This window comes from Thermobia domestica, chromosome 1 (genome assembly GCF_964235325.1).
Source record: "Thermobia domestica chromosome 1, izTheDome1.hap1.1, whole genome shotgun sequence".
Lineage (NCBI taxonomy): Eukaryota > Metazoa > Arthropoda > Insecta > Zygentoma > Lepismatidae > Thermobia > Thermobia domestica.
The window spans coordinates 317,668,267-317,693,164 of NC_137454.1; the positions used below are offsets into that span (position 1 = coordinate 317,668,267).

General features: G+C 36.1%; 1 protein-coding gene across 1 annotated transcript; it reads right to left on the reverse strand.

The window, feature by feature from the left end:
• Nucleotides 1-2,302: 2,302 nt before the first annotated feature.
• LOC145662584 (trypsin-7-like) lies at nucleotides 2,303-24,898 on the reverse strand. Its single transcript, XM_081728298.1, has 7 exons — nucleotides 24,828-24,898; nucleotides 20,061-20,146; nucleotides 18,654-18,742; nucleotides 13,413-13,554; nucleotides 7,994-8,107; nucleotides 5,334-5,489; nucleotides 2,303-2,544 (listed from the first exon to the last, which is right to left on the reverse strand). Exons 1-7 carry the CDS (start codon nucleotides 24,874-24,876, stop codon nucleotides 2,398-2,400), a joined length of 783 nt encoding a protein of 260 aa, XP_081584424.1. The 5' UTR covers nucleotides 24,877-24,898; the 3' UTR covers nucleotides 2,303-2,397.

The window sequence follows — 24,898 nt, forward strand, 5'->3', positions numbered from 1 at the left end:
GTGTATGTTTTTGAGATGATGTGAGTGGGGGTTGTTGACATATAAAAAGCAGCATATGAAAAAAATATTTAAGTATGATTCTGCTTTTAAAGGGGAATTAAGTGACACACAAAACGACTTGATTGAATGTTTGTCATGTGTTTTGAGCAATATAATTAAAGACGAAATTTTACAAACAGAGTTTGAAAAAAAAATGAAATGAAATCTTTCAGTTTTACATCCTACGTTATGCCGGTTAGGCTAAAGGAGACGATGATGATGAGTAATGAATGAGATGGTGGAATGAAGAAAGTGGGAGAATCCCGAGGAAACCCACGCACACGGTGTTTGTCAAGAAACAAGTTCACTTGGTAGGGGCTGGTAAATTAATATTGTCCTGAAATTGAATTCTTTTTTTTTTCTCAGAACTTTGAAAAATTTCCACTTTTTCAGCTTTTCTAAGGTTAATTCCCTTTTTCCCGCTCAAGCAAAATTGTAATCTTATTTTCCCCCTATATAGGAAATTTCGTTCAAGTTGGCAGGACTGCTTTATACGCTTCGAGAATGTAATGTTTACGCATGCTCACTGCAGCAAAGGAAGTGCAATAGTTACGCCTTCTTCTAGATGTATAATACAGTATTACATTAAGAAGGTAAGCCCAATAGAAAAAAAAAAGCCGACTTAAAAAGATTGAAATATTTTTTACAGGAAATGGCTGACTTACTGCCTGCTCAGGAAATAGTAATAATATGAAGGCCATTCTTTTCAATCTCCAATAAATCTTTGCAGTGTAGTGATGCACTTTTTGCATCACAATTTTATAGGATGATTCTGCATGGTGGTGCAAATTTTCCATCCCTCTGGTAGACTTTCTGCTGGTTCTTCCACAGTGATTCACTTTTTGAATAATTTAGTCGACGTAGTTTAAGTGTTTGTTCCTAGATGTCATGCCAAAATATTTTCAGTCATTCTTCGTGTAACCAAGCATTTGGCTTCTGTCCGAAAATTCATCCAGTTAATTTTAACAATAAAAAAGTAATGCAACATAGGGGTTTAAAATAAGTATTTCTCTGTGTCGCAAAGAGGAGAATCACGTGATTTGGCGAAATGCAAATTAGTCATATCCGATCATTGAAGATCGCACATCCTCTATACCAAAAAACAGACTCGTGTTCATCATTGTCGAAACAATAGTGAGCGTGAAACCGTATCAAATGCAATCAAAGCATCCTTCCGTCCAAAGGTGAATGCCAGTGAACAGAGGGGCCGTGGTGGCTCAGTGGTTGAGTGTTCACTTCCACTGCGTGGGGTTCCTGGTTCGATACCAACTCGCGATAAGTCAACTTTGTGGTGGACAAGCACCATGTGCGTGGATTTTCTCGGGGAGTTCTCCCGTTTCGTCCCATTTTTATCCATTCCACCATTACATTCATTTATCATCACCGTCTCCTTCAAGACATGTTTAGGCTTTTTTGAGATATTCCAAATATATCAGTAAAAAATGATTACCAACCGTTCGTCGTAAAAGACAGAACGTACCTTTCCTATAACTGCCCACTAGGGACAAAAATTCTCACCTTTCGCTTTGGTCTGAAACACCAATGTAATCGCTGTGGAGATAATGACTCAGGTCGGTCTAATATAGTAGTTGTGCATGCGAATTGTTATCTGTAAGAGTGTCATCTCGACTCGGGTCGGTCTAATGTGGTAACTTTGCGGGCGCCCTCTGTAGGATGACGGGTTGTCATCAGTTTGTGGCTAGGGATTTCTGTCTTGTGAATCATTTGTGCTTCATTCCGTGCTATTTGCAAGTCCGAAGAAAATTGTTTCTTTTCTAATTTTTGTCCATTGGACGACGCACTGTGCGGCGGCGTTCAGTCTGTTGAACACTTGGATTGGTAATAAAAAGGAATATTTTATTTTTCTCTGCTTTGAAGCTGGTTCTGGGAAAGTCAAAATTGACTTATCCGTAGGAAAGAGCTTGGAGCTTTATGAAATAAAATAAAAAATATATATATTACTGGGTGGTTTGCAATATTCCTCAGAGCACTCAAGTATGGTTGTAGCATCCGTATGAGTGACGATTGGGAATAATTATAAGGTAAACAGAAGAAAGATGAGTTTTAGTACCAGAGATCCGCAACTTTCTTACTTTTACATTTTATTTTACGTTCATTCTTTTGTTGACTTTTACTTTTCTTGGATCAAAGATATTTTATGTGAAAAGAAACAAAAATCTGGAGCTCACATTTAATTCAGTTATCTTACTCTTTTGTCATAATTGTGACTGTATTTCTAAGTATTGAAACAAAAAAGTGAATTGAGATAGAATATAATTATTTTATTCCAAATATCCTGTACATTACAACAATTAACAATATGAATAAAAACGTATTAGATTAGAGTTTGGCTTACAATTAAATATTTGTAACATTTCTGATCCAATCCCTGTACGCAGATACTTTTGTATAGATGCCAGGATAACCTTCTCGTGCACAACCTACACCCCAAGAAACAACCCCAATTTGTTCACCGTTAACCACTAGAGGTCCTCCTGAATCTCCCTGAAATTAAATTATATTATATTATTCATTATAATGACATGTAGTAGTCAGTAGTTTTAACCAAAAAAGAAGGTATGAGATAAAATAGAAAGAACTAAGTATTGAAATAAGATACATATAATTCGAAAATAATGAGAAAAGTATGCGTCCAAAAATTTCAGAACAGAAGAGTAGACATTAAATCTGACAAGATTAAACAAAAATAAAAGCTATGGAAAGGAAAATATTCGAATTTAATTTTATTGGATCAAAAACTAAACTGTCGTAAAGAGAATTTTGTACAGAATATAACTTTCTAAAGTTAATGATTATAACAAATAGAAAGGAAAGTTCAGGATTACACTGAAAATGTGTCATAGCGGCTTCCATTCATTTGTAACATACTTTTATTTTGTGTTTTAACTGATTCTAAAAGAAAGTGGTGTTTCAAACTCGTCTCATACGTAGATATTTGTGGATATGTTCCCGCATAACTTCGAAACGAATCCATCAATTTTCATTATCTTCTTTGAAAAAACATGTTTTCACGGTAATTTTGTGTAAACGTCACCTGGAATTCATCATAGTATAATTTAAGATGGACCATAAAGTCTCTTAATGAGTGTTAGCTTTAATACAGTAACCGACTTCATTGTATTTGCAGACATACAGTAGCTTCGAAATGAATCCATCAGTTTTCATGATTCTCTAGTTGCTTGAAAAAAAAGGTTTCTCAATGATCTCGTGTAAACTTCATCAGGAATTGATCATAGTACAGGGTGATCCGGAAGTGGGCGTACCCCCTTTAGTTTCAACAGTATAGTGTTAATTATGGTAGAATGTTTGTACACAATTAACGTGAAGTCTTAAGAGTCATAAGCATTGGTTTTATCACCATCCATGTCATAACACAGCTGAATTTCTGCGCCAAGTTCTCGCAGATGTTTTGTGGAGATACTCCGGAGTCACGAGGGTGAAGGCTTGTTCCACAGCTTCTCGTAATTCCTGCGTTGTGTGATATCGAGTGTTTCTTACTTGTTGCTTTATGAAACGCGAAAGAGTATTGTTTGGTGTCGTCAGATCGGGACTTCTTGGAGGCCAGGCAAAGGAAGCTGGTGAAGATGCACAATCTCTTCTAATCCAGTGACCAGGAAACGTCTGATTCAGGTAATTGCGCATGTAAATCGCGAAACTTCACTGCAAATAACTGTTACCAAGCAGAGAACAGCACAAAACAAATGAACATGGATAGCAATGTTGCCAGACAATGCCAAGCAATGTTACCAGACAATGCCAGGCAATGTTACCAAACAAATGTTGGTAAAACCTAAGACCGACAGAAAACACCAATCAGAGGTACGACCACTTCCGGACCACACTGTATAATTTAAGCTAGATCATAAAGTTCCTTAACATCAGCTTTAATACAGTAATTAACCGACTTCATTGTATGTTCACACGTAACTTCGAAATTAATCCTCCAATTTTCATGATTCTCTAGCTTAAAAAAAGTTTCCTCGCTGATCTCATGTAAACCTCACTAGGAATTGATCATAGTATAATTTAAGCTGGACCATAAAATACCTTAACGATTAATAGTTTTAATACAGTAATTAACCGACTTAATTGTATATTCAGAAATAACTTAGACCTCTATGTACCGATTCTGTTAATCCTTTTTTGTTTGAAAAAGTATTCTATCGTAGTGATCACCAGTAAACTTAATCATGATTTAGGTATAGTCTTCGGAGCTAAATCACGAAAATTCTCAACAGCTGACAATATTAATACTGTCTGTATGTGATTACGTATAATTGCATAACGTGTAGACCGATTTAAAAAAATCACGAAAATTTCGTAGATTGGCCCATTTCTTTTTAGGAAGTTAGTGTCCCACCTTTTGTTTAGATACCTTGCTAAATTACTGGGGTGACGAAAATGTGGAAAAACAAACTTACTTTTTAAAAAATACATATTGCTCACATTTTAAAAGCTCTAAAAAGTACAAAATCGAGAAAAGCAATAAAAAGCTCTAAAAAGCACAAAATCGAGAAAAGCACTATTAATAAAACCTTTTGAGGTGTGTACCGATCGAATCCAATAAATACCTAATCCAATTACCACTGGAGTCATAGTTTTATATTATATATTAATTTGCTTGGCTTGCATAGACTTAACTAAATATTATTACAACTTTTTAGGATTATATGTATGCTTCTCAGTGTTTTTCTGTTACTTTCTGCTTTTAACACAGTTTTCATTTCCTTATAAAACTCTTTATGCTTCAGACCATGATCATTTCTTCCTGAACAAGCCTGAAACTACAATTAGAACTACAATTAGAAATAATACAATATCCTTCTTAGGTATAAATTTCTATTTTCAATTACTACGAGCATTTGAAAGAAGTATAGATAACAGAATCTAGAATCTGTTAATTTATGGATTAAAATAGTATGTAGTGGGTGGGATGGCTCAGTGGTAGAGTGGTTATCTCTGGTGCGTGGAGTCCCTAGTTCGATTCTTGGTCAAGTAAATTTATAGTGGATAGCATCGTGTGCGTTACACTCTCGTTTCCTCCCATATTCTCATTCCACCAATTCTTCGAACATCATTCACTTGTCTTAATCATTATCTCCCTTAACCTAAAAAGGAAGATAATCGCAGGACATTAAACTGAAAAAATTAATTTTATTTCATTTTCAAAAATAATGCGTAACTTTATTTATTTTATATGACTTCATTTTCTGCTTCGTTTGATGTTTTATGAGGCTTGAAAGCAGTTTTGAGCATTAAAACAAATTGTGTACCTGGCATGAATCCTTTCCACCCTGTAGGAAACCAGCGCATAGATTATGTTTGCGATCAATTCCTCCATAGTCAGCATATGCTTCGTCACATGTGTCATCATCTAACACAGGAACTTCAACTTTATGAAGCAGCTCAACTGCTGAATTGACGCCGTCCTATTATGGAAAGAAAGAAAGAAAAAAATGAAAGAAAAAGAGAAACAGAACATGTCTCAAAAGTTCCTGGTTATTACATCCCTTTGAAAAGTTGTTCTCCCACAAAAGTACATAGGACATTTTTGTACAGCGTGTTTCAGAAAATAATGACCCAATTTTAATATCTCACACCTGTACAACCATACACCGAGAATAGAGAAAAAAATTGTACAGTCCGCAGCAAAAAAACCTGCAACATGAGCATGTAAGTTTATTCTGAAACTACGCCTAACAGAGCAGGGAATCAACATAATGTCTAAGTGGCATGAAAACCTCATCGTCCTACCTGCACACTTATTTTGTAGCAAAAGACTTCGTCGTTTCACAATTAACTTACATGCTCATGTTGCAGTTTTTTTTTTTTTTTTTTTTTTTTTTTTTTGCTGCGGACTGTACTACCCAAACGGTTGTGAATTTAAAATTTCAAATAAGTGTGAGATCTAATTGGAAAGTTTTAAGACAAGAGACTCACTGCTTTGTAGTAACGCGGAGGTTAGCCCGGTGGTACGGAAGAGAAAGCTTGTTGTGTCCTTAAAATACCTTTAAAGATTATCCTTGTGCCTTAGTTAGTGAAGCTTCACACCCAGCTGATTAAAAATATATGAACGAATGTTTGCGGATTTGCATGATTGTGATAATGGGAAAAAGACTTGAACCGTATTTGTTCATTAAATCATTCTTTATAAAAAGAAATCGGCGTTGAGCATTTATAAATTATTAAAAACAAAACTTTTATGAATAAGTGTATAAGCAAATCAAATACGTTTGTGTTGTATCTTAGGTTTAAGTGCGGTAGAGTGTCAGTTCAAGACGACCCTCGGTCAATCGTTCATCCATATCAATGATGAACGGAAACTTTTCCAAGCTTCAGGAATTAGTGCTATGGTATCTGACCATCAACTTACAATCAGAGAGACCAAAGGTCATTAGGGAAACCAAGAGGGGAGAGGGGTGTCATTTTACTTTGTACCGACAATTTTAACAGCAGAACTGCAGATGTGCCGTGTGTCTTCTTTAAAATGTATTCCGTGGATGCTGACAGACATCCAGAATGGCTGGAAATGACGAACGAAGAGCTCTTAAATGGGCTGGAAAAACCCAGATTAGTTGAGCGGAGTAATAATAAGTGATGAGACATTGATATGGTCATCAACTACATCAAATGCAGGGTTCACCAGAAACCACAAGACAAAGTCTTCGAATGTGAAGATGATGTTCTGCATCATGAAAACAATCTAAGAGGAAACACAAATAACTAGGCGGTATAAAAATACTTTGATTGCGCGAAACGGTTAGGCGAAAGAGGTCAATATTTACGCTTGTTAAGAATTCGAAATTACATCAAGAAAACGCCCTTGATCATCGTGCTTTCTCAATCACGGAATATTTGGCTAAATTCCAAGTTCCTGTGTTACGCCAATCTCCTTATTCTACAGATTTGATCGCTGCTGCCTTCTACATATTTATGAAATTGAATAAATGACACTCAAACGGGAGAGTTTTGACGCGATTGGAGAGATGTGGACAATACAGATAAACTAAAACTCCCCGAGGAGATTTCCAGGATTGCTGCCAGGAATTGAAACAGTTACAGTAGATGGGTTGAGTCAGGAGGGGACTATTTTGTAGGGGAACCATTCAAATAATCTATAAATATTGACTTCTTATATTATTGCCAATCCTATAACTTTCCAATCACATTACGTAGAAGCAACAAACCGATTCCAGTTTTATGACATAAATAATAATAATAATAATAATAATAATAATAATAATAATAATAATAATAATAATAATAATAATAATAATAATAATAATAATAATAATAATAATGATTCATATTTTCATTGGAGAAAGGAGCGTAATAAATCACTTTATAAAGAATCTAACTACAATATATGCAGCAGCTTCGAACTTTTTATTTTATTTTTTATTTTTTAATTTTTAATCTTTTCAATATGAATTAAGTACAAAAACTTCGAATATTTCGTTATTCTTACTGATTTCTTATTAAATATATTATTTAATAGTATAAATATTAATGTCAAAAAGGTACTAAGTTTCATGACACTGGTCAGTTCTTTAAAGCCAAAGCATTTTACGTATTGTGTAGTCGATAGGTATGTTGAGGAACCGTACTTTACAATGATGACAATCATCGAAATCATTTCACTAGTTTGTAAATTTACCTCCAACAAACTTGCAAGCGTTTTATTTTTATAATATGTATTGCATGTCCATATTGTATATATTTTATTCGATTCTATCTACGTGTATGTTTTATTCGATTTCACCAGTATTAAAGCACGCACCATATGTACATTCTAAAGTGGAAGACAATTAATTGTCATTATAAAAGTGCTCTCCAAAAATGTTCTTTGATAAGTTCTGTACACATTAAGGTGCAATTGTACTTGTGCTTCGTACACTGAACGCTTAAATTACAAATCTTGTTTAGAATTTACCTTGAGCGAACCCCAACCCGTTACAATGGCCATGGTGCCATTTCTAACCTCCTTTCCAGCTTTAGGTAGCATAATAGGTTGCACCTTCTCGTTATATTCAATTGGCCATCTTACCTAGAAAGAAAATACATATGTTTAATAATTCTAACTTATGCTGTTACAAAATTTCCGAGCAAACAATTGTTTACTATTTAAGCTCCTTTTTATTAAAATAAATTCTTAAAATAATTACTTTAATTATTCACACTTAAACACCACTACTTTCAAATATAAATATGTATGTGAAATGTCCTTAATAATAATTAAAAAAAAAAAACAAGAAATAAAAAGAATGTAGACAAACTCTTCTTTTTGAAACGTTGCGCTTATTTTACTGCTACGAGGAGTGATCAGAAAGTAAGGTAACAAAGCCTGCAGTGAAACGTGTATATATTATTTTATACAACCAATACAGCCAACAGATAGTACATAGATTAAGTTATTTTTCGACATAGTTTCCAATCGGTTGAGGCACTTGTCGCATCGTGGGATGATTTTGAAGATTTCCTCCTGGTAAAAATCCTGTTCTTGCGTGTTCAGCCACATTGTCACGAAGTGTTTCAACTCCTCGTCTGAAGTGAAGCGAGGCCAGGACCTCCTAGGTGCTCTTTGAAGTGCGGGAACAGGTGAAAGTTGCTTGGAGCGAGGTCCGGGCTGTAAGGAGAGTGGTCGATGATGTCCCAGTGAAACTGATTCGACAGCGTGATGATCTTCTGGGCTGTATGCGAGCGCGAATTGAAAGAAGATTTTCGAGAAACTTTCAACGTCATTCTGCGACATGCTGACGAGACATTACAGTCTCTCCGTAAACCTCTACCAACTGCCGTTGAATTTCTGCCAGGGTTACATGTTTCTCCCACAGAAATCGAATAACTGAGCGGACTTCTTCGTGAGACCAGTTTTCAAACGAGTTAGCATTTGTGTTTACCTTTAACTACCGCCGTAGGTGGCAGGTGGCTGAAACCCTGCACAGTTGCCAACTCCATGTATTAAAATTACCATACACTCCTCTATAACAGACGAAAGTCCAGAAATATCGACCTTGTAATCTTAATTTCTGATCTTCCTTGTAATGTTACATCATTTCATTACCTTTACTACTATCGTCATCAGCGGAAAGGAATAAAGGACTTGAAAAGCATGAATGAAAAATGTGTAAGATATTAATTCCACTGGGACTGTACAGTCTTGTTCAACAAAATTCTGGCCTCTCATCTCTCTTTAAAACGCGATGTACTCTTACTTGGAAATGGAAGTAAATGAAACAAATGTCAATCATCTTTAGTTATCAAAGACTTATTTTAACCAAAATATGTATATATTATTCGATTCTACCGGTATTATGCACCGTGGATACAACTAAGCACAAGGACAATTAAGAGGCCTCATCCCAGCGAAATTAAAATACCGCTAATTCTACAACAATTATGTGATATCTTCAAATAGATAAAAGATATTCGAAATGTGGAACAAGAGCGCCCTAGACAATATTACTTTGCGTTAGGTACCGTTATCATAAGTCACCTAGTGGCTCTCCGTTTTCAGTCGTTTAGAAACGCGAAAATAAATGCCAATATTCAAAATTACTCGAAATCGAAAGCAGATAAGTAAGTCGTGATAACGGTATCTCATGTAAAATGATATTGTTTATGGTGCTCTTGTTCCATATTTCGATTATCTATTATCTATTGGAAAATATCACATAATTATTGTAAAATTAGCGGATTTTAATTTTGACTGGATGAGGCCTCTTAACCAGTGGCGAAGGGTGATAGTTTCAAGAGGGTAGGCCCAATGTTCTATAACTACTACTACTACTACTACTACTACTACTACTACTACTACTACTACTACTACTACTACTACTACTAATAATAATAATAATAATAATAATAATAATAATAATAATAATAATAATAATAATAAACAGATTAGACATAAATACAGTATTTTACTACAGAAACACAAGAAGACAAATTCACGTAATTTAACGTAATTGTAGTCCATCGACAGCACTTATTCGATCCGGACCTCAATTTTCATAATGAAATTCACGTATGTGACTCATAGCTGATCTTAATTCGCTGTAATGCAGTTTAATTGTTTCAATTGGGGTTGATCGGGTGGGGAAGATGGATTATCACATTATCTGCGCTTTACAAGAAACATACATTGTTTAGTCTACTTGAACTAAAAAAAACCTCTGCTTGTAAAATTTCGTCTTTAATTAGGCCTATATTGTTCAAAACACATGATAAATATTCAATCCAGTCATTTTGTGTGTCACTTAATTCCCCTTTTGAAACAGAATCAGACTTAACCCTGGAACTCCAGACATATTTTTATACCTTTGTGTACCAGTCGGGTCCAATGGACCCACAGTCATATATTGAGACCCTCTAACCATATAATTAAATTTTTGGGAGAAAATGAACAACGAAATACTGAACAATGTCATTTGAGCTATGTATTTATGACGAATTAATAAAATACACTTCGTATTTATTGTAGTTATACCGTACATTAGAAATATGGTAACTTAGCAGTATTACTATTTCTTTATATGAGCTCAAATAGAAGTTCTAATTTTTAGGCATAATGAAATAGTCAACCTTTTATACTTGAAATACCTGAAATATACCTGAAATAGTCAACCTTTGTACTTCTTTGGACAGTACGAAACTATCATGGCATCCTGTTGCAATCCAAACAAACTGCTCCCTACAGCCCTACTTTTACCCGCTTTGGTAAATGAAGTTGGGAGTTCTGGCTTACTCTTCCGTATAGTTCCGAAGTAGGTGAGATTTCGTTCCTTCAATTTACGTGCAAGAGAAAGACTTGTAAAGAAGTTATTCCCAGTAATATTTCTACCACTTCCAGCAATTTCTTCTGTCAGTTGAAGAACGACTCTTTCCCCTTGATTTACTTCTCTTCCCTGTTCTGGACTTTTTCCGCTATATATTTGCATCTTCCACACATAGCTTGTTGTGCTATCACAAATAACCCAGAACTTTATTCCATGTTTACCCGATTTACTCGGTGTGTATTGCCGAAAGGGCACGAAAAGTCTCAAGCTGTTCGTCCACCGTCATGTTATCTCCCGGAATATAAGCGTCCTGTAGAGTTTGTATCCAGTCTTCAAACACTGCACGAATTGGAGATAGTTTATCATCAGGTATTCTCTGGCGCCTGAGCTCTGCATCATCAAAACCTGGAGCGGAATTGATTTCTTGAAAACGATTCCTGCTCATAATGGAATTGAAGATAGGCCGACCGTTTTTCTTACTCCAGAACTGCCTAGTTTCTTCATTCTTTGATTTTTATACCCTAGTAAGTATTAACATGCCGATATATTTCTGAAGTTCCTCAACACTACCAGGTTTCCACTCACGAGGAAATTTTATCCTACCTTCCTTGTTAGTCAACTTTCAAATTGTTTCCAGAATGTTCATACGAAAAAATAGACAAAAAGCAGATTTCTCATCAACTTCCCTGTTAGCATACCGTGTAGAACCACGGTCCTTTCTAGTTACATTGGCAGCACCAGCACGCCCGCGACTGGTAGAACATTAGAATTTAGTACCTCTCACTATGCCACTTCTAGAGCGGAATATTGCTTCATCTTGCACGTCGCTGTCACTAACATAAGAAAAACCACTCTCACATGCAGATAACTCTAATAATTCACAGTTCACTTCTCCATCATCTGTCGAATCACCAGAAAAATCCTCCTCTTCTGTCAACAGCCATTGGCGTATGTCGTTATCGGAAAGTCCGCCAAGTGCCATTATCCTCACACACTAAATCCAATGACTAAAGTGAAACGTGCACTGGCTGGTTTAGAATGTATTATAGGTAGAAATATATAATATGCCCCTGAGAAGTGGTGTCAGGAAGAAAACACCATAAACCAGTAGGCATTACGTACAAAAGAAATAATTAGTCAGTTAGGAAAATTTACTAAAACTGCATTAAACTCCTTTATAAATAAAACATTTTTAAACATAATACTGATAACAAAGAATAAAGAACACGCTGACGTTAATTCTGTCATCTATGCTCCACAATGTAAATCATAACTAAAGTTAAACCAGTATTATTATTTAAAGTATACAGTGGGTCCAGTGGACCCACGTGGTACACAATGCTATAATATTTTATATACACCACCTGACTTAAAGGAGCAAAGTATTTTTGACATAACATGGGAGAGGAGCACCATAAAGAAAAAGTCACGGAATATTAGCGACCACTCACGTAAACTTACTCTGTAATTAATAAACGAAAAGTCATATGGGTCCAATGGACCCGTTTGGGACTCCCAGGGTTAAATATTTTTTCATACGCTGCTCTTTATTTCAAAAACTACAAATAATTTTCTTGTACCAATGCATGCAGAACTCTCTTGCCCTCTGTTTCTATGTTCAACACAGGTACTTTCCTTAATAACACATTAATTTTCCAAAGACAATTGATATAGAAGATTCTTTAATAGGAATTATATTATGTTCATATTCTCCACTTACTGACATTTTCTTTCATTAACTTTTGCAAATGTAAGATAAAAATGTCATAATATCTAAAAAAATACACACTCTCTGCTCAACTCTAATGAACTCAAGGAGTCTGATTTCGTACAGGCTTGCGCCAATGTAACGTAATAAAGGTATATTAGTTCGCGATAATAGGCGTAGCACCTTTAGAATTACTTATTCCAGATTTTGCGTTGTGTTAGAGTCCGCAAAATTAAGCAAAGTTGGTAGGGAATGGGGTTCTACGTTCTCTTGCTCTTTATTTGTTTGACATATCGAATCGAAATCGAAGGTCTCAAGAGAAACGCTTCATGTAGAGACGAAAGTCGATAAGCGCTGAGGCCGGTCTCTTTCACAGGTTATTATCAACACGTTCTCTCGCGGGATTTTCTTAGTAGCTTGGCGGTAGTTCTACTGTCACCTGAGACACTACTCGGTGAGCCTCCCAGCAGTGGTACTAACCACGATTTCTTTATCGAACAATATTTTTTTTTCACCTTATGTTAGAAAACTATCATACATTCTGTGCAAGGAAAATGAATCAATTATAAATTATAATTTCTGAAAGTAAATAGGTAGGCCGGGCCTCAGGGCCTCTTACGACCCTTCGCCACTGCTCTTAACCAGTCATCATGAAGTGCTCTTGATAATTTAGGATGGTTTTGTAAACTCTTCATTATCTCTTCAACGAATGACCAAAAAAGAAGAACAGGGATGAGGCCACAAAATCAAAATATTTTGTACATTTTTATTCCGTGTTGGCACAAATTGAATCCTATGTGAGAATAGCCTATGATAAGACGTTAATTAAATTATATTTGAATGAATATATAACTAACAAGACCAACCTGTAAGATGGCAATATCATTTTCGTCGTCGTCGTCAGATCCATTCTTCGGATATTCGTGTATCTTTGATATTCGATAAATTTTTCCTCCATTGTAAATATTGTTTGAACCTACACGGATACTGAGAAGATGTGGACCAAGACTAGAAATAAGAAATTCACTCATAGAATCAAATCAAGCGAACTTAACATAGCATAGAACCACACTATTTTTTTTAGTTACGTAATAAGATACCAAAACGCATTGAGTTATCATATCAATTAAATCAATAAAAGCGTTCTACACGTTTAGGTTTATTCACGTATAACCAAAATGAAAATTAAAAAAAAAGCACAGTAGAATCCCACTAACTCGTCTCCTGATATCTCGACATTCCATATAAATCGATAATCAATTTCATTTTTTTAAATCATAAAATGATTTCTGGTGGTATAGCAGAACATCACTGTAGAGATAATACAGGGTGTATCCAAAATGACTTAATAAACTTGAAAACTCATGTTGATTTATTCATTTATCTTACCTATATTAGCTAGATAATTTCTATCACATATATAATGAAAACAGAAAAGCTAAATTTTAATTACTGCATTATTGTAATTACAGTACATATTTATTCGTACGAATGTCTACATGTTTTCCTGTTCTGTTCAAAGAGATTTTACGATATCCAATTTATGCAAAATTTGCCCCCTTTCTCTTTGTGACAAATTCTTGGAACTGTCTAACGAATTTGGTGAGAAGTTTTGTTCTTTTCGTGGAAATTCCAAATTACCTGACTCTTTGTCTCTGTAATAAAGTTGCTAAGGAAAGCCAGGTGGCCACTGTCAATCACCAATCAACTTTTCTAATATTATTTATTGTTGCTAGCTGTTAGCAGGTTTGCTTGAAGATACAACAATGCGTACAGACAAGTATCTTCCTATTTGCTCTGTAAAATATTATAAATTGTGATTAACATAGTGAAACACATTTTTTGTAACTTGTCAGCTTCTCAGTTCATATTAGGTCAAGTTTATGGGAATTACTTTACATCAAAAGTTAACTTTATACGAGTAGTGCATTTGAAAAAGAATACATATATGTAACTTAATAATTTAAATGTACTCTTTGCTTTATAATGCTTAGTAGTATACGCTCTCGCTTTCTGTGCGAGCGGTCCCGAGTTCAATTGCCGATGGGGGCATTCGGTAGAAAAAGTGTAAAAAGCTTTTTCAGGCCAACCACCCTGAATGAAGTTTTCCTGGGTTTTTACTCATTCCCACCGGGCAAATGCCGGGATGGTATCTAACTTATAGGTCCCAGGCCGCTTCTTTAACCAATCCCTCCTTCCTTCCCTTTTCCCGGATAGTGTGCTCGCCGAGGGACGTCATTCCTCATACGTGACGGGCTAAATGACCATTGATGTCGAATGCCTACAAATCTAAGTACTAAATCCCTAATCTTTGCTTTATATTTCGTTTACTTTCAACTAAATCATCAAAGAACTGCACAAATACTTCTTCAGATTCAAAGATTATATCTTGTAAACCTAGTTTATGACTACTTCTTGTTTGTCATATAAAACTATTGGAGTTAAACTAGTACTAACTAGTACGATTGTTGGAGATAAGGAATTTGCAACAAAATCGATAATGAACACGTTTGAATATTCGTTTGATTTAGTTCTAAACATAATTATCTTGGAATTACTTAAGAGGTATAATAATAGTCAACAAGACCGAAACAAGGTTGCTACATTCCGTGAGGGGAATATTTCGATTTGGGAAAGATTGCTACAACAGGATGATTTTCTTAGAATTAAAAAAAAAAAGAAAGAAAGAAAACAGATATTTAGGATTACTGTTATGGAGAAGTATTATCATTTGAAAAAAGAATTCGTTCTTCTGTTGAATATCCGGCTTGAAATGGAAGTGAGAAATTCAACAAAATGACCACAGTAAGATTCGAACTTTGCAAATTTTGCTAGGTTTATACAATTTACATAATAAAAATGACTGCCTTAATTCAATATAATGGTACTGTGCTACCATAGTTGTGTTAAATTTTCACACATACTTGGTGCTACTTCAACTCTATCGTACTTTGGAATAAATGGTTAAAATGGTAGGGTTTAAGTCAACAAACTGATATGACCCTTATGGGTTGAATGTAAAAACACCAGAAACAGATAGAAGCATATTTTTCTAACATAAATTCTGTCAAAAGAATTCATAGGTTACACAGCTATTTACGTAAAAGATTAAGAAAATAAAATACGTTCTTTGATACTTGGTATTGATTTTAAATATAGTGCGTAAGGCTTTGCTCATAGCTAGAATGTAAACTAACACAAATTCTCACTATCAGTAACTTGATTATATGAATGCAAGGGAACGTGCACCTTAGAAGTACAGTAAAGCTCTATTTATCTGATAGGCAGGAGTTAGAGGCGGTTGTTCTTAACAAATGGAAGGTTTGGTTGATCGCCGATGACTAATACAGTTATCAACATGAATACCTTAATGGCTTGTACCTTAATGGCGCAAGCTGCGGTATTACTAACAGCACAAGGTATATGTTGAAAAACAAAAGCGTAGTGCTGTTCTTATTTTCACGGTGCTCTTATTCACCTAGTTCTTTAACACCGGCTCTTTGTCAAACCGGTAACACTGGGCCTGTGTTAGCTGCAACACCTTTAAAGAACTAAACTCTTTTGGAAAACCCATTGCTGGGCAACAAGCCTGTGAGTAGTCATGAAAGTATTCACTTCTTATATTGACAGGATGTCACAAAATGTTGCCAGACAGCTTGATTTGATTTGTTAAGAGTTTAGTGTTTACTTTTAAAACTGAAATTAAATCAGATTTGATCTACTGCTTAAATTAGAGTTCGAACAACTATTCAGACATCAAACCCGGTATTATTCGCATAAAAAGCACATACCACTTACAACAAATACGTGTTGCTCAACAATTCAAAGCTTAATGCCCATTGCTCATCATTTGACATTTTATCTCCCAAGGAGAGAAGAAAATAAGGATTAATTCGCTGTCCTGAGAAATCGTTGTTTTTTTTCCTTATATTTTTTTTTCGGAAATATGAAGCAGTGAACAATAAACATCAAAAGTAAAAAGATGTTCTTTCCAAGGAGATTGATTGGACACGAAACTTGAGGTAGATAAGAGTAGATTTTCAATTCCATTCGCCGCGAGCGGAAGAAATCAATTAGCAGAGTTCAATTTTAAAATAATAATAATTACCGAAACATTTATTTTTATGTGTGATATTATTTTAATATTACATTTTTATGATCTAGCTGGAACATGCATGTTTTCTAAACAAAGCGTACATATTATATTAGCAAGTGACTTCGTTGTGTTTCTTTGCATAGACTATCTCTTTCTACTTTGGACAACATATATATTTCACTTCATTGGTGATAGAACACAAAATGCAAAAATTATCTGGAACTCAGGCTGCTTGCATAACAAATATATAGATTTCTTCCTGAAGGATTCTTCATTTAAGAGATATACGAGAACGAATCCATAAGTAACGCACAATTTATGAAAAAAAAAAAAAATGGGATATGTAATTTATGAAGAATAAAGAAGTTCTACAAAGCAAAGTGTCATGTTTAAGCTACTTTTCAATATAGGCGCGAAGTTTCTCAGCACTTCTTTTCCATCGTGTCAGAAAATTCAAAACACGTGTTCATAGAAGTCATTCTTTAGATGTATAGCCATCTGTGCGTAACCGATTTGACTTTGTAATCGGAATTGAAACGTGTGCGGCGAAAAGTGTCTTCATTGAGCGAGAAAAGACGATACCGGTGCATAGTCTAAGAATACCAGATTAGATCACGGCGTGTTCAAGCACCTCCCACTCAAACATCTCTAATTTCTTACACACGAAAGCATCAACATAGGGGCACCCATTGCCATGAAGGTGTTCGATATTCCAGGTTAGGGCATTTGTCCCGAAGCTCACAATACAACTTTCCTAATGTTCTTTCATACGATGTAGCATTTGCAGGCGTTAGAAAATCTACTAGTAGAATCTCTTGCATATCTCACAAAATAGTGAGAAGAGTCATCTTGAATTTCAGAATGAGTCATCTTGAATTTCTTCTTTGAATTCCATGCTTTGTTCCAGGCTTGTAGTGGTAGGCCCAAGACTCGTCGCATGTAACGATACCTTCCAGAAACGCATATATTTCAGTGTATCATACAAGGTGGTCCAGGCATGTCTTCATTTGTTGCCCCTTAAGAGGCTTCATCCCGGCGGAATTAAAATACCGCTAATTTTACAGTAATTATGTGATATCTTCAAATAGATGAAAGATAATTAAAATGTCGAACAAAAGCGTCCTAGACAATATCATTTTACATGAAATACCGTTATCACAGTGGCTTTCCGTTTTCAGTCGTTTAGAAACGCGAAAATAAATTGCGATTTTCTAAATGGTTGGAAATCGAAAGCAGGTAAGTGAGTTGTGATAACGGAATCTCATGTAAAATAATATTGTCTAGGGAGCTCTGGTTCCACTTTCCGATTATCTTTTATCTATTTGAAGATATCACATAATTACAGTAAAATTAGCGGTATTTTAATTTCGCCGGGATGAGGCCTCTTAAGGACGTCTCTGTGAGATTGTATGGGACCCAGCAAACGATTCACTTCAAGAAATTTCAGTTTATTATGCGCGTCATGCCCTGTACCGTACAAAATTTTGAACATCGACACCCTGCAGATGTTACTTTACGGTCCACATAGTGTTCCTCATACCATTTCCCTGAGAATTTCACTCGGGTTTAGTCCATTTATTCACGAAAAAACGAATTACAGTTTTCTGCTCTTCACAAATAGATGATTGTTATCCACGCCAATCTTTGCCTCACCAACTGCCGACTACAGTGTGAACTTCAAGGTACTTCTCTTTCAATTCTCATGTCTCAGATCAGTATAATATTACGTGAAAAAAATGTTATGATTCTCCCACAAACTTAAATCTTAATGTAGAATCTGAACTTAGTTCGTATCCACCAGAATCATACCGTTTTTCAAGTTAAACTGTGAGCATACTTCATACTATGTTTAATGTAATAAAAATAAAAAAAAAATAGTTTTATCCCATAATTGATGAAAAATTGAAACCAGTATTTTCCCGTAAAAATAAAGCAAAATAGGTTACAAATAATTATACATACTATTCATGCAAAAGTTATGTATTTATAATATTAATTCCTTTGTCCTTACCCGTCTACACAATGAGCAGCTGTTAATACATAATGGCTTCCAATTATAGAACCTCCACACATATGTTCTCCAAAAAATCGTAGGGAAACCTTAAAAAAAGAAAGAAAAAATAATAAAAGAAAAATATAGCATCACATTATGCAAAGTGTTTCATATTTTGTAATTGTCATTCCCTTGCATTATTTAAATCTGAGAATTGTTACAACGATTTGATAATTTATTTTTTTGATATTTGCATTGAAAGCATGAACTGAATAGTAATCTATAATATTTCTTCATTGCTTTCACCATACTCAATGTAAATGAAGGCAGCAAACGATAACGTTATTTCAAAACAATTATTCTGGAATATAACAAGAATAAGTAGTTTTAAAATATTAATATATTTAGATTGTAAAATGTTATCATAGTACATTGTATAACCATTTTTATAATAAGAGAAAATATTAGAAGTCCTGCAGTTTAAGAAGCCAGAGATAAACCTTGTTAGACGTACACACAAAGATAATTGCGTGGCTTCGGATTGTCCTCATTGCCTGGTACACTTGACTGGCCACATCGAAGCCCGGACTTAACAACCTGTGACAATTCGCTCTGGGGATTCATCAAGAATATTATTGCAGTACAACGTTATGCAACGATTGATGAATAGAAAAATAAGCTGAGAGACTTGTTTTCAGACGGGTTACATCAGTAATTCGGAAGAATATATCACAAAAACTGGCATTTGTGTTTGGAGCACGATGCAACCCATAGAGGGGACATTAAAGCAGGTGTCTATTACACAAAAAACTATACTTATAATTAAAGTTTGCAAAGTTTGAATATGTAATACTTCAAAGTGGGGACGATGAGCTCCTTCGTGGGTAAGCGGTTAGCATACGCGCCTTTGGCGTGGAAGACCCGGGTTCGGATCCCGGCGGGAGCTAATGTGGTTCGGATTTCACGTTAATCAGTAGGTCCACGTCTCATATAGCCTCGCTGCTGAACGGGACGTTAAACTCAAAATCACCTCACCTCAAAGTGGGGACGGGACTTTGTGCCCACCCTGTACTTCTTTTAATTCTGAGAGATTTGCATTTTCCAAACAGAACGATATATGAAAACATAAACTAAGAAAGACAATCATTTGAATATATTAATTTAAATATATTTGTGACTGGAATTAAGTATGTATAGGCAGTGTTCGGGGAAAAAATCTTGTGAGTTAGACGTCAATTGTGAAAACCATGCGCCATAATAATGAAAATCCAATTGGATACATAGACCTACATGTTTTGGACTTAAATTAGCCAAGTGCCAGATTCATATTTCCAGTCGTCATTGCGACCTAACGCCTGGGGTTTCTCGAATACCTCATATAGGATATATAATTAATGAAATTATGCATATGAAATTATACAGTACCTGGTATGGAAATTCTCCGTCTTCAGCTAAAGCTCCTCCAACAATTTTAGGTTCTTCCACTTTGATTATTTCCAAAACATCAAGACCTAGAAAGACAGCAACCAAACTCACAGCAAAATTTAGTTTTGAAAAGATAGTTATATTGTTAAGTACCGGTATAGCCCAAAATAAAATGTATATATTGATACGCAAGATTCAAAAAGTGATAATAAGGAAAGGAAATATACCATAATTCCCAATTAGAAGGTGTAAGTCAATGTCAGCTAATGAATGTATTGCTTAATTACGTAACGGACAACTCTTTTTCTGAAGTTAAAATATAATGAAAACAGTAACAATTGATTAAATTTTCTTGATGTGGATAAGGTATTTCTAAGGAAGACATTTCAAAAAGGTTTTAGAGAATGCAATTCCAAACTATGAACAATAATCGGTATTATATTTTGAAATCTAACTTGAACATTGTCCTGCTCTCTGGTTTACAAGCTAACATTAGCGCCTTTGGTGCCCGGAGTCCAGAGTTCGATTTCTAGTAGGACAGCCTAGTAATTTGAGCGCTTAAGACGTCTCATATAGTCTTGGTGCTGAAAGGAACGCTAGTTTCTAACCAATAACTTAAATATTAACAACTGGGAGGTGACCCGAAGTCAGAAGCTCCTGGCGTGTACGATTGTGGAACATAGACTTTGTTCCTGAATGGAGCCTGTCCCTGCGCAAGCTCGACCACCAAATATAGCGATCTTGATTCCTTAGACGAGAAATCTATGCCCACCAAATTTGGTCTAGATCCGGCCAGTAGTTACCGAGAAATAAAGTACCACACAAATCCTGAGTATTCGGGTTCATAGTCTCTATTTTCACAGCATCAGTATCTTGCGTACTGAATAAGACTCAACCAGAGTTGCCAGTCCGCTCTAAATTGGCAAGGCAGCAGCACTTCGGTGTTAGCGGCTACCTTATCAGTTATTAACCTATTCTATTATGGCACTGGGTAGCTGCGATATCTATCGATCACCATCGTCACTATCGCTATCATGCCCCGGGGCGTCCTGCCCCCACAGACAATACATCTGGACGACATACTCTTCCAGATACAGTTATGGGGGCCACCTCAAGAACGTCGCACACGGACGCGAGAATGAACATCTTCTAGAGCTTCTTCTGTATCTAACACTTCTCCTGTTCGGGACAGAAATCCTTTCCGCTCTCCAAGTACCACTAAGAAGCTTAAATACACTGACGCTCTTCTAAGTCCACCCAAATGTCTGTCTGAACGACCTCCATTACAAACTGCTTATATCACCTCAGTAGAGGAGCCTATAACCATAGACCCACCATCTGATACTATCTCCAATATCCTATTCAACAATTTGAAACCAGAATATTTCAACACCAAACAGTTCTACTTAAAACCAATGCGCTACTGCAATCGACTTGATCTTTAACAGCTTGTAAAAATCCAGAATGGCATCATTCTAAAAACAGCAAACTCACAACTCTATGAATATATGATTTTCAAAGTATGGCCGTCTATGTTCGGACCCAATGCGAACATCCAACTTTTTAAAACGTCGTCTCAGAAAACACCTCCGTCACCACGTCGCACCCCCTTATAATCAATGATAATTCGTGGTGTAGATTCTAACTTGACTGAGAAAGACATCTTAGAGAAACTGAAAGAGAACGGATACCACCTGACCAGGGCATTTCGAATTAAAAACGCTACTGGACCAACTTATATGATACGCCTTCTCATAGACGACCAAAATCTATTTGACGAACTCCTCCAGAATGGCGTCTACATCTACCGTTGCCACCATCGGATGGAAGCGTCACGCACTCCACCGCTTCTTTCCTTGCGATGCGAAAAGTGCCTAGCACATAATACACATCCAACTAACAAATGCACTTTACCAACAGTGTGCTCACATTGTAAAGGTGCCCATAAGATCAAGAATTGCCCTAACCTCCACCAGCCTTCTAACTGCAACACATGTGATGGTTAACACCCCACGTACTCATATCAATGCACACAGAAACCAAAACATTATCAGCAAACCTGAAACAGTAGTGCCTCTTCATATTTATCTGGCTTCGCATGTTTCAATCGGTACTCAAATATCAATTCTACCACCACCCACGGTAGAAAACGTGCTCCAATTTATTACTCTCGTTCTCGAAAATACATTTGCTTACAAACAGAAGTTATTCTTACTCACGCCACCAAAGCTGCATATGACATTCCACCACCTCCATATGGTGGCTACATACTCTGGTCTTTCTACATATTTCCACTTCCATTCCGATACTCCAACATGAATACTCGCACTCAGGGAAAAAGGGCAATCAAATTCCTATTTTCGAACATCAGCTCATTACCTACAAATTGAGTACTATTGGAAACAATGGCTTCTGCAAATAACGTAGATTACATCATGCTCAATGAAACCTTCTTGAAGGTCAGCGAACATTACTACGTTCCGCACTACCATCTCACCCGAGCAAACCTATCTCAGCATCCAGCTCGCAGGGCAGCAGCTATAGCAGTTAAACACTCTAAACCTACTCTAAATCCTGAGTGCCTTACTATTTCCCTCATGGGATCACGTCTTTAGCTTCAAGCTACTTTAAAATATCTCGCTGTCACGTTTGACGAACACCTAACATGGAACGTCCATCTTCGGATCCTGGAAGCCAACATCCGTCGTAGTATTAACCTACTTCGACATCTTAAAGTCACTACGTGGAGACTTAGCGCCAAACTGCTTCTCCATACATATAAAGTCTTCGTCAGGCCAGCACTAACTCACGACTATCTCGCCTGGCTATCTGCGACACCAAAATTCTATGGACGTACTCATATACTCGAACACCATACATTTTGCATTGCATATTCTCTGCGAAAGCAAACACCTACGCGAGAGATATATCGTAATACTACCATACCTACGGTTCTTCCTCATCTCCGACGTTTTCGCTCTCGCTATATCTTAACCCGCATCACCAATACACATCCTCTCATACACGAACTTTTGCAGCAAACGCCTACGCTACCCAGATACGCTTATCCGCCCACAGACCATCTGCTTGCTATCTATGAAGAGGACAACTCCCTGAGAACCACAACCCTCATTGCCGTATCTATCTACAAAATTCTCACATCCACCTTCCCTGATACCAAACAGGGCCTTATCAACCGTTTAGCGTACTTAGTTCCATCTGGAAAACTATGCCGTTTTGTGGACAGTTATTCGTCAACCTAGAGCTGACCTTATCCACACACAATTCTATTCGATGATACTTATCGACATTCAATTACAGCCTGAGAACAATCTAATGTTATCACAACCGACATTCTCTTACGTCACTGGCCATAGAGAAGCATTACCTTCTACGGTCCGCCCATCTATGATGGGAATGAAAGTCATTGACCAAAAATATAAAATAATAATCAGTAAAGAATAGTCAGTTATCGAGTTATGTAGGTTAGGTTTAAGGCGGACAACACTCACGGCGGTTCAGTAAATTTGGTTCTCTCTGGGCTTGTGGACCTTCATGCATACTTTGAAGCTTCCTCGTGGATATGTGGTTCGCTAACGCGTCTTTGGCATGTGATACCAGAGTTCGATTCTTGATAGGAATACATATGATTCAGAGTCTACGTTAAACAGTCGGTCTACGTCCTGGTGCTGAAAATGAATTGTCGAATGAAATATTCATTTCCTTTAGAAAGGTTTGAAATTGAATGCATAATTGCTTGTTGCTTTAATACATCATAAAAATATTATCGTGTCTCTATTTTAGAAGTAAATAAATAAATACACGATAAACGAAGCTAGTTCGTTTTTCGCTGTTGCTTTGTTTTGTATTCGTTTCAAATTACTCTCTTAAGTATTATGTATGCTAATGAGTATGTAACCGAATGATTTTTAACAGAATCAGTTAAGAGAGGGGGACGATAGGACACTTATAGGGTGCTAATCTCTGGTGCGAGGGGTCCCTGTTTCGATTGACGCCCAAGCAAGTTTATGGTGAACATCATGTGGGTATTTCGAGGTTCTTCCGTTTCCTTCTACTTTCTCACCCCACCAATTAATAATTCAATAATTCACTTTCATTAATACATCAGTATCCTTTATCCTTAAGGATAGTACTGTGGGACGTAAAAGTAGAAACTTCTTTTCATTTACAGGGTCGACTGAGAAATTTCAATTGAAGAAATATATTAAGTAGTGTCGGTAACATCGATTGTTTTTCATTTCTTGAATAAGAGCTCCCTCGTGGCTAAGCTGTTAACGTGGGAGATCTGGTTCGATTCCTTGCAGGAGCTCATGTGGTTCGGATTCCACGTTAAGCTGTGGGTCCACATCCCATAGAGCCTCTCTATTGAAGGGGTTAAACTCAAAATCAAATCAAATCATTTCTTGAATTTTTGTGCTGAGTTTAATATGTAAAGTTAAGTTGAACAATTTCGTATGGAAGCATATAGTGGATATATGCAGTATACAGTGGCAATTTTTTCCTGTAATGTTTGTACCTAATACCAAGATTTAAAGAACGAATTCAAAGTAAAACAGCACTGAAGGCTGGAGATGATTTTGTGACAGAGGGAAGGGAGGATGCGAACCCAGTTTAACCGTCATTTCCAATGTGACTTAACAGTTGTTGAACTCTAAAACCACCACTGGTCCCTATCTACGAAATTGAACGCAGTGCTTAATTTCTAAATTGACTAAAAGTAGACTACAAAGAATATAATAATATTACCTCTACAAAGAGCTATAAAACTCAGGAGAACAAAACATATAGACATCATCGTTGTCTGGTGTACTTACTTC

Coding starts and splice junctions, on each gene's coding strand:
- LOC145662584 (XM_081728298.1), bottom strand. CDS start 24,876: ATGATGTCTATATGTTTTGTTCTCCTGAGTTTTATAGCTCTTTGTAGA. Junction 20,147..24,827: donor TTTTATAGCTCTTTGTAGAG/GTAATATTATTA, acceptor CTGTCTTTCTAG/GTCTTGATGTTTTGGAAATA. Junction 13,555..18,653: donor GCTGCTCATTGTGTAGACGG/GTAAGGACAAAG, acceptor TCTTATTTCTAG/TCTTGGTCCACATCTTCTCA.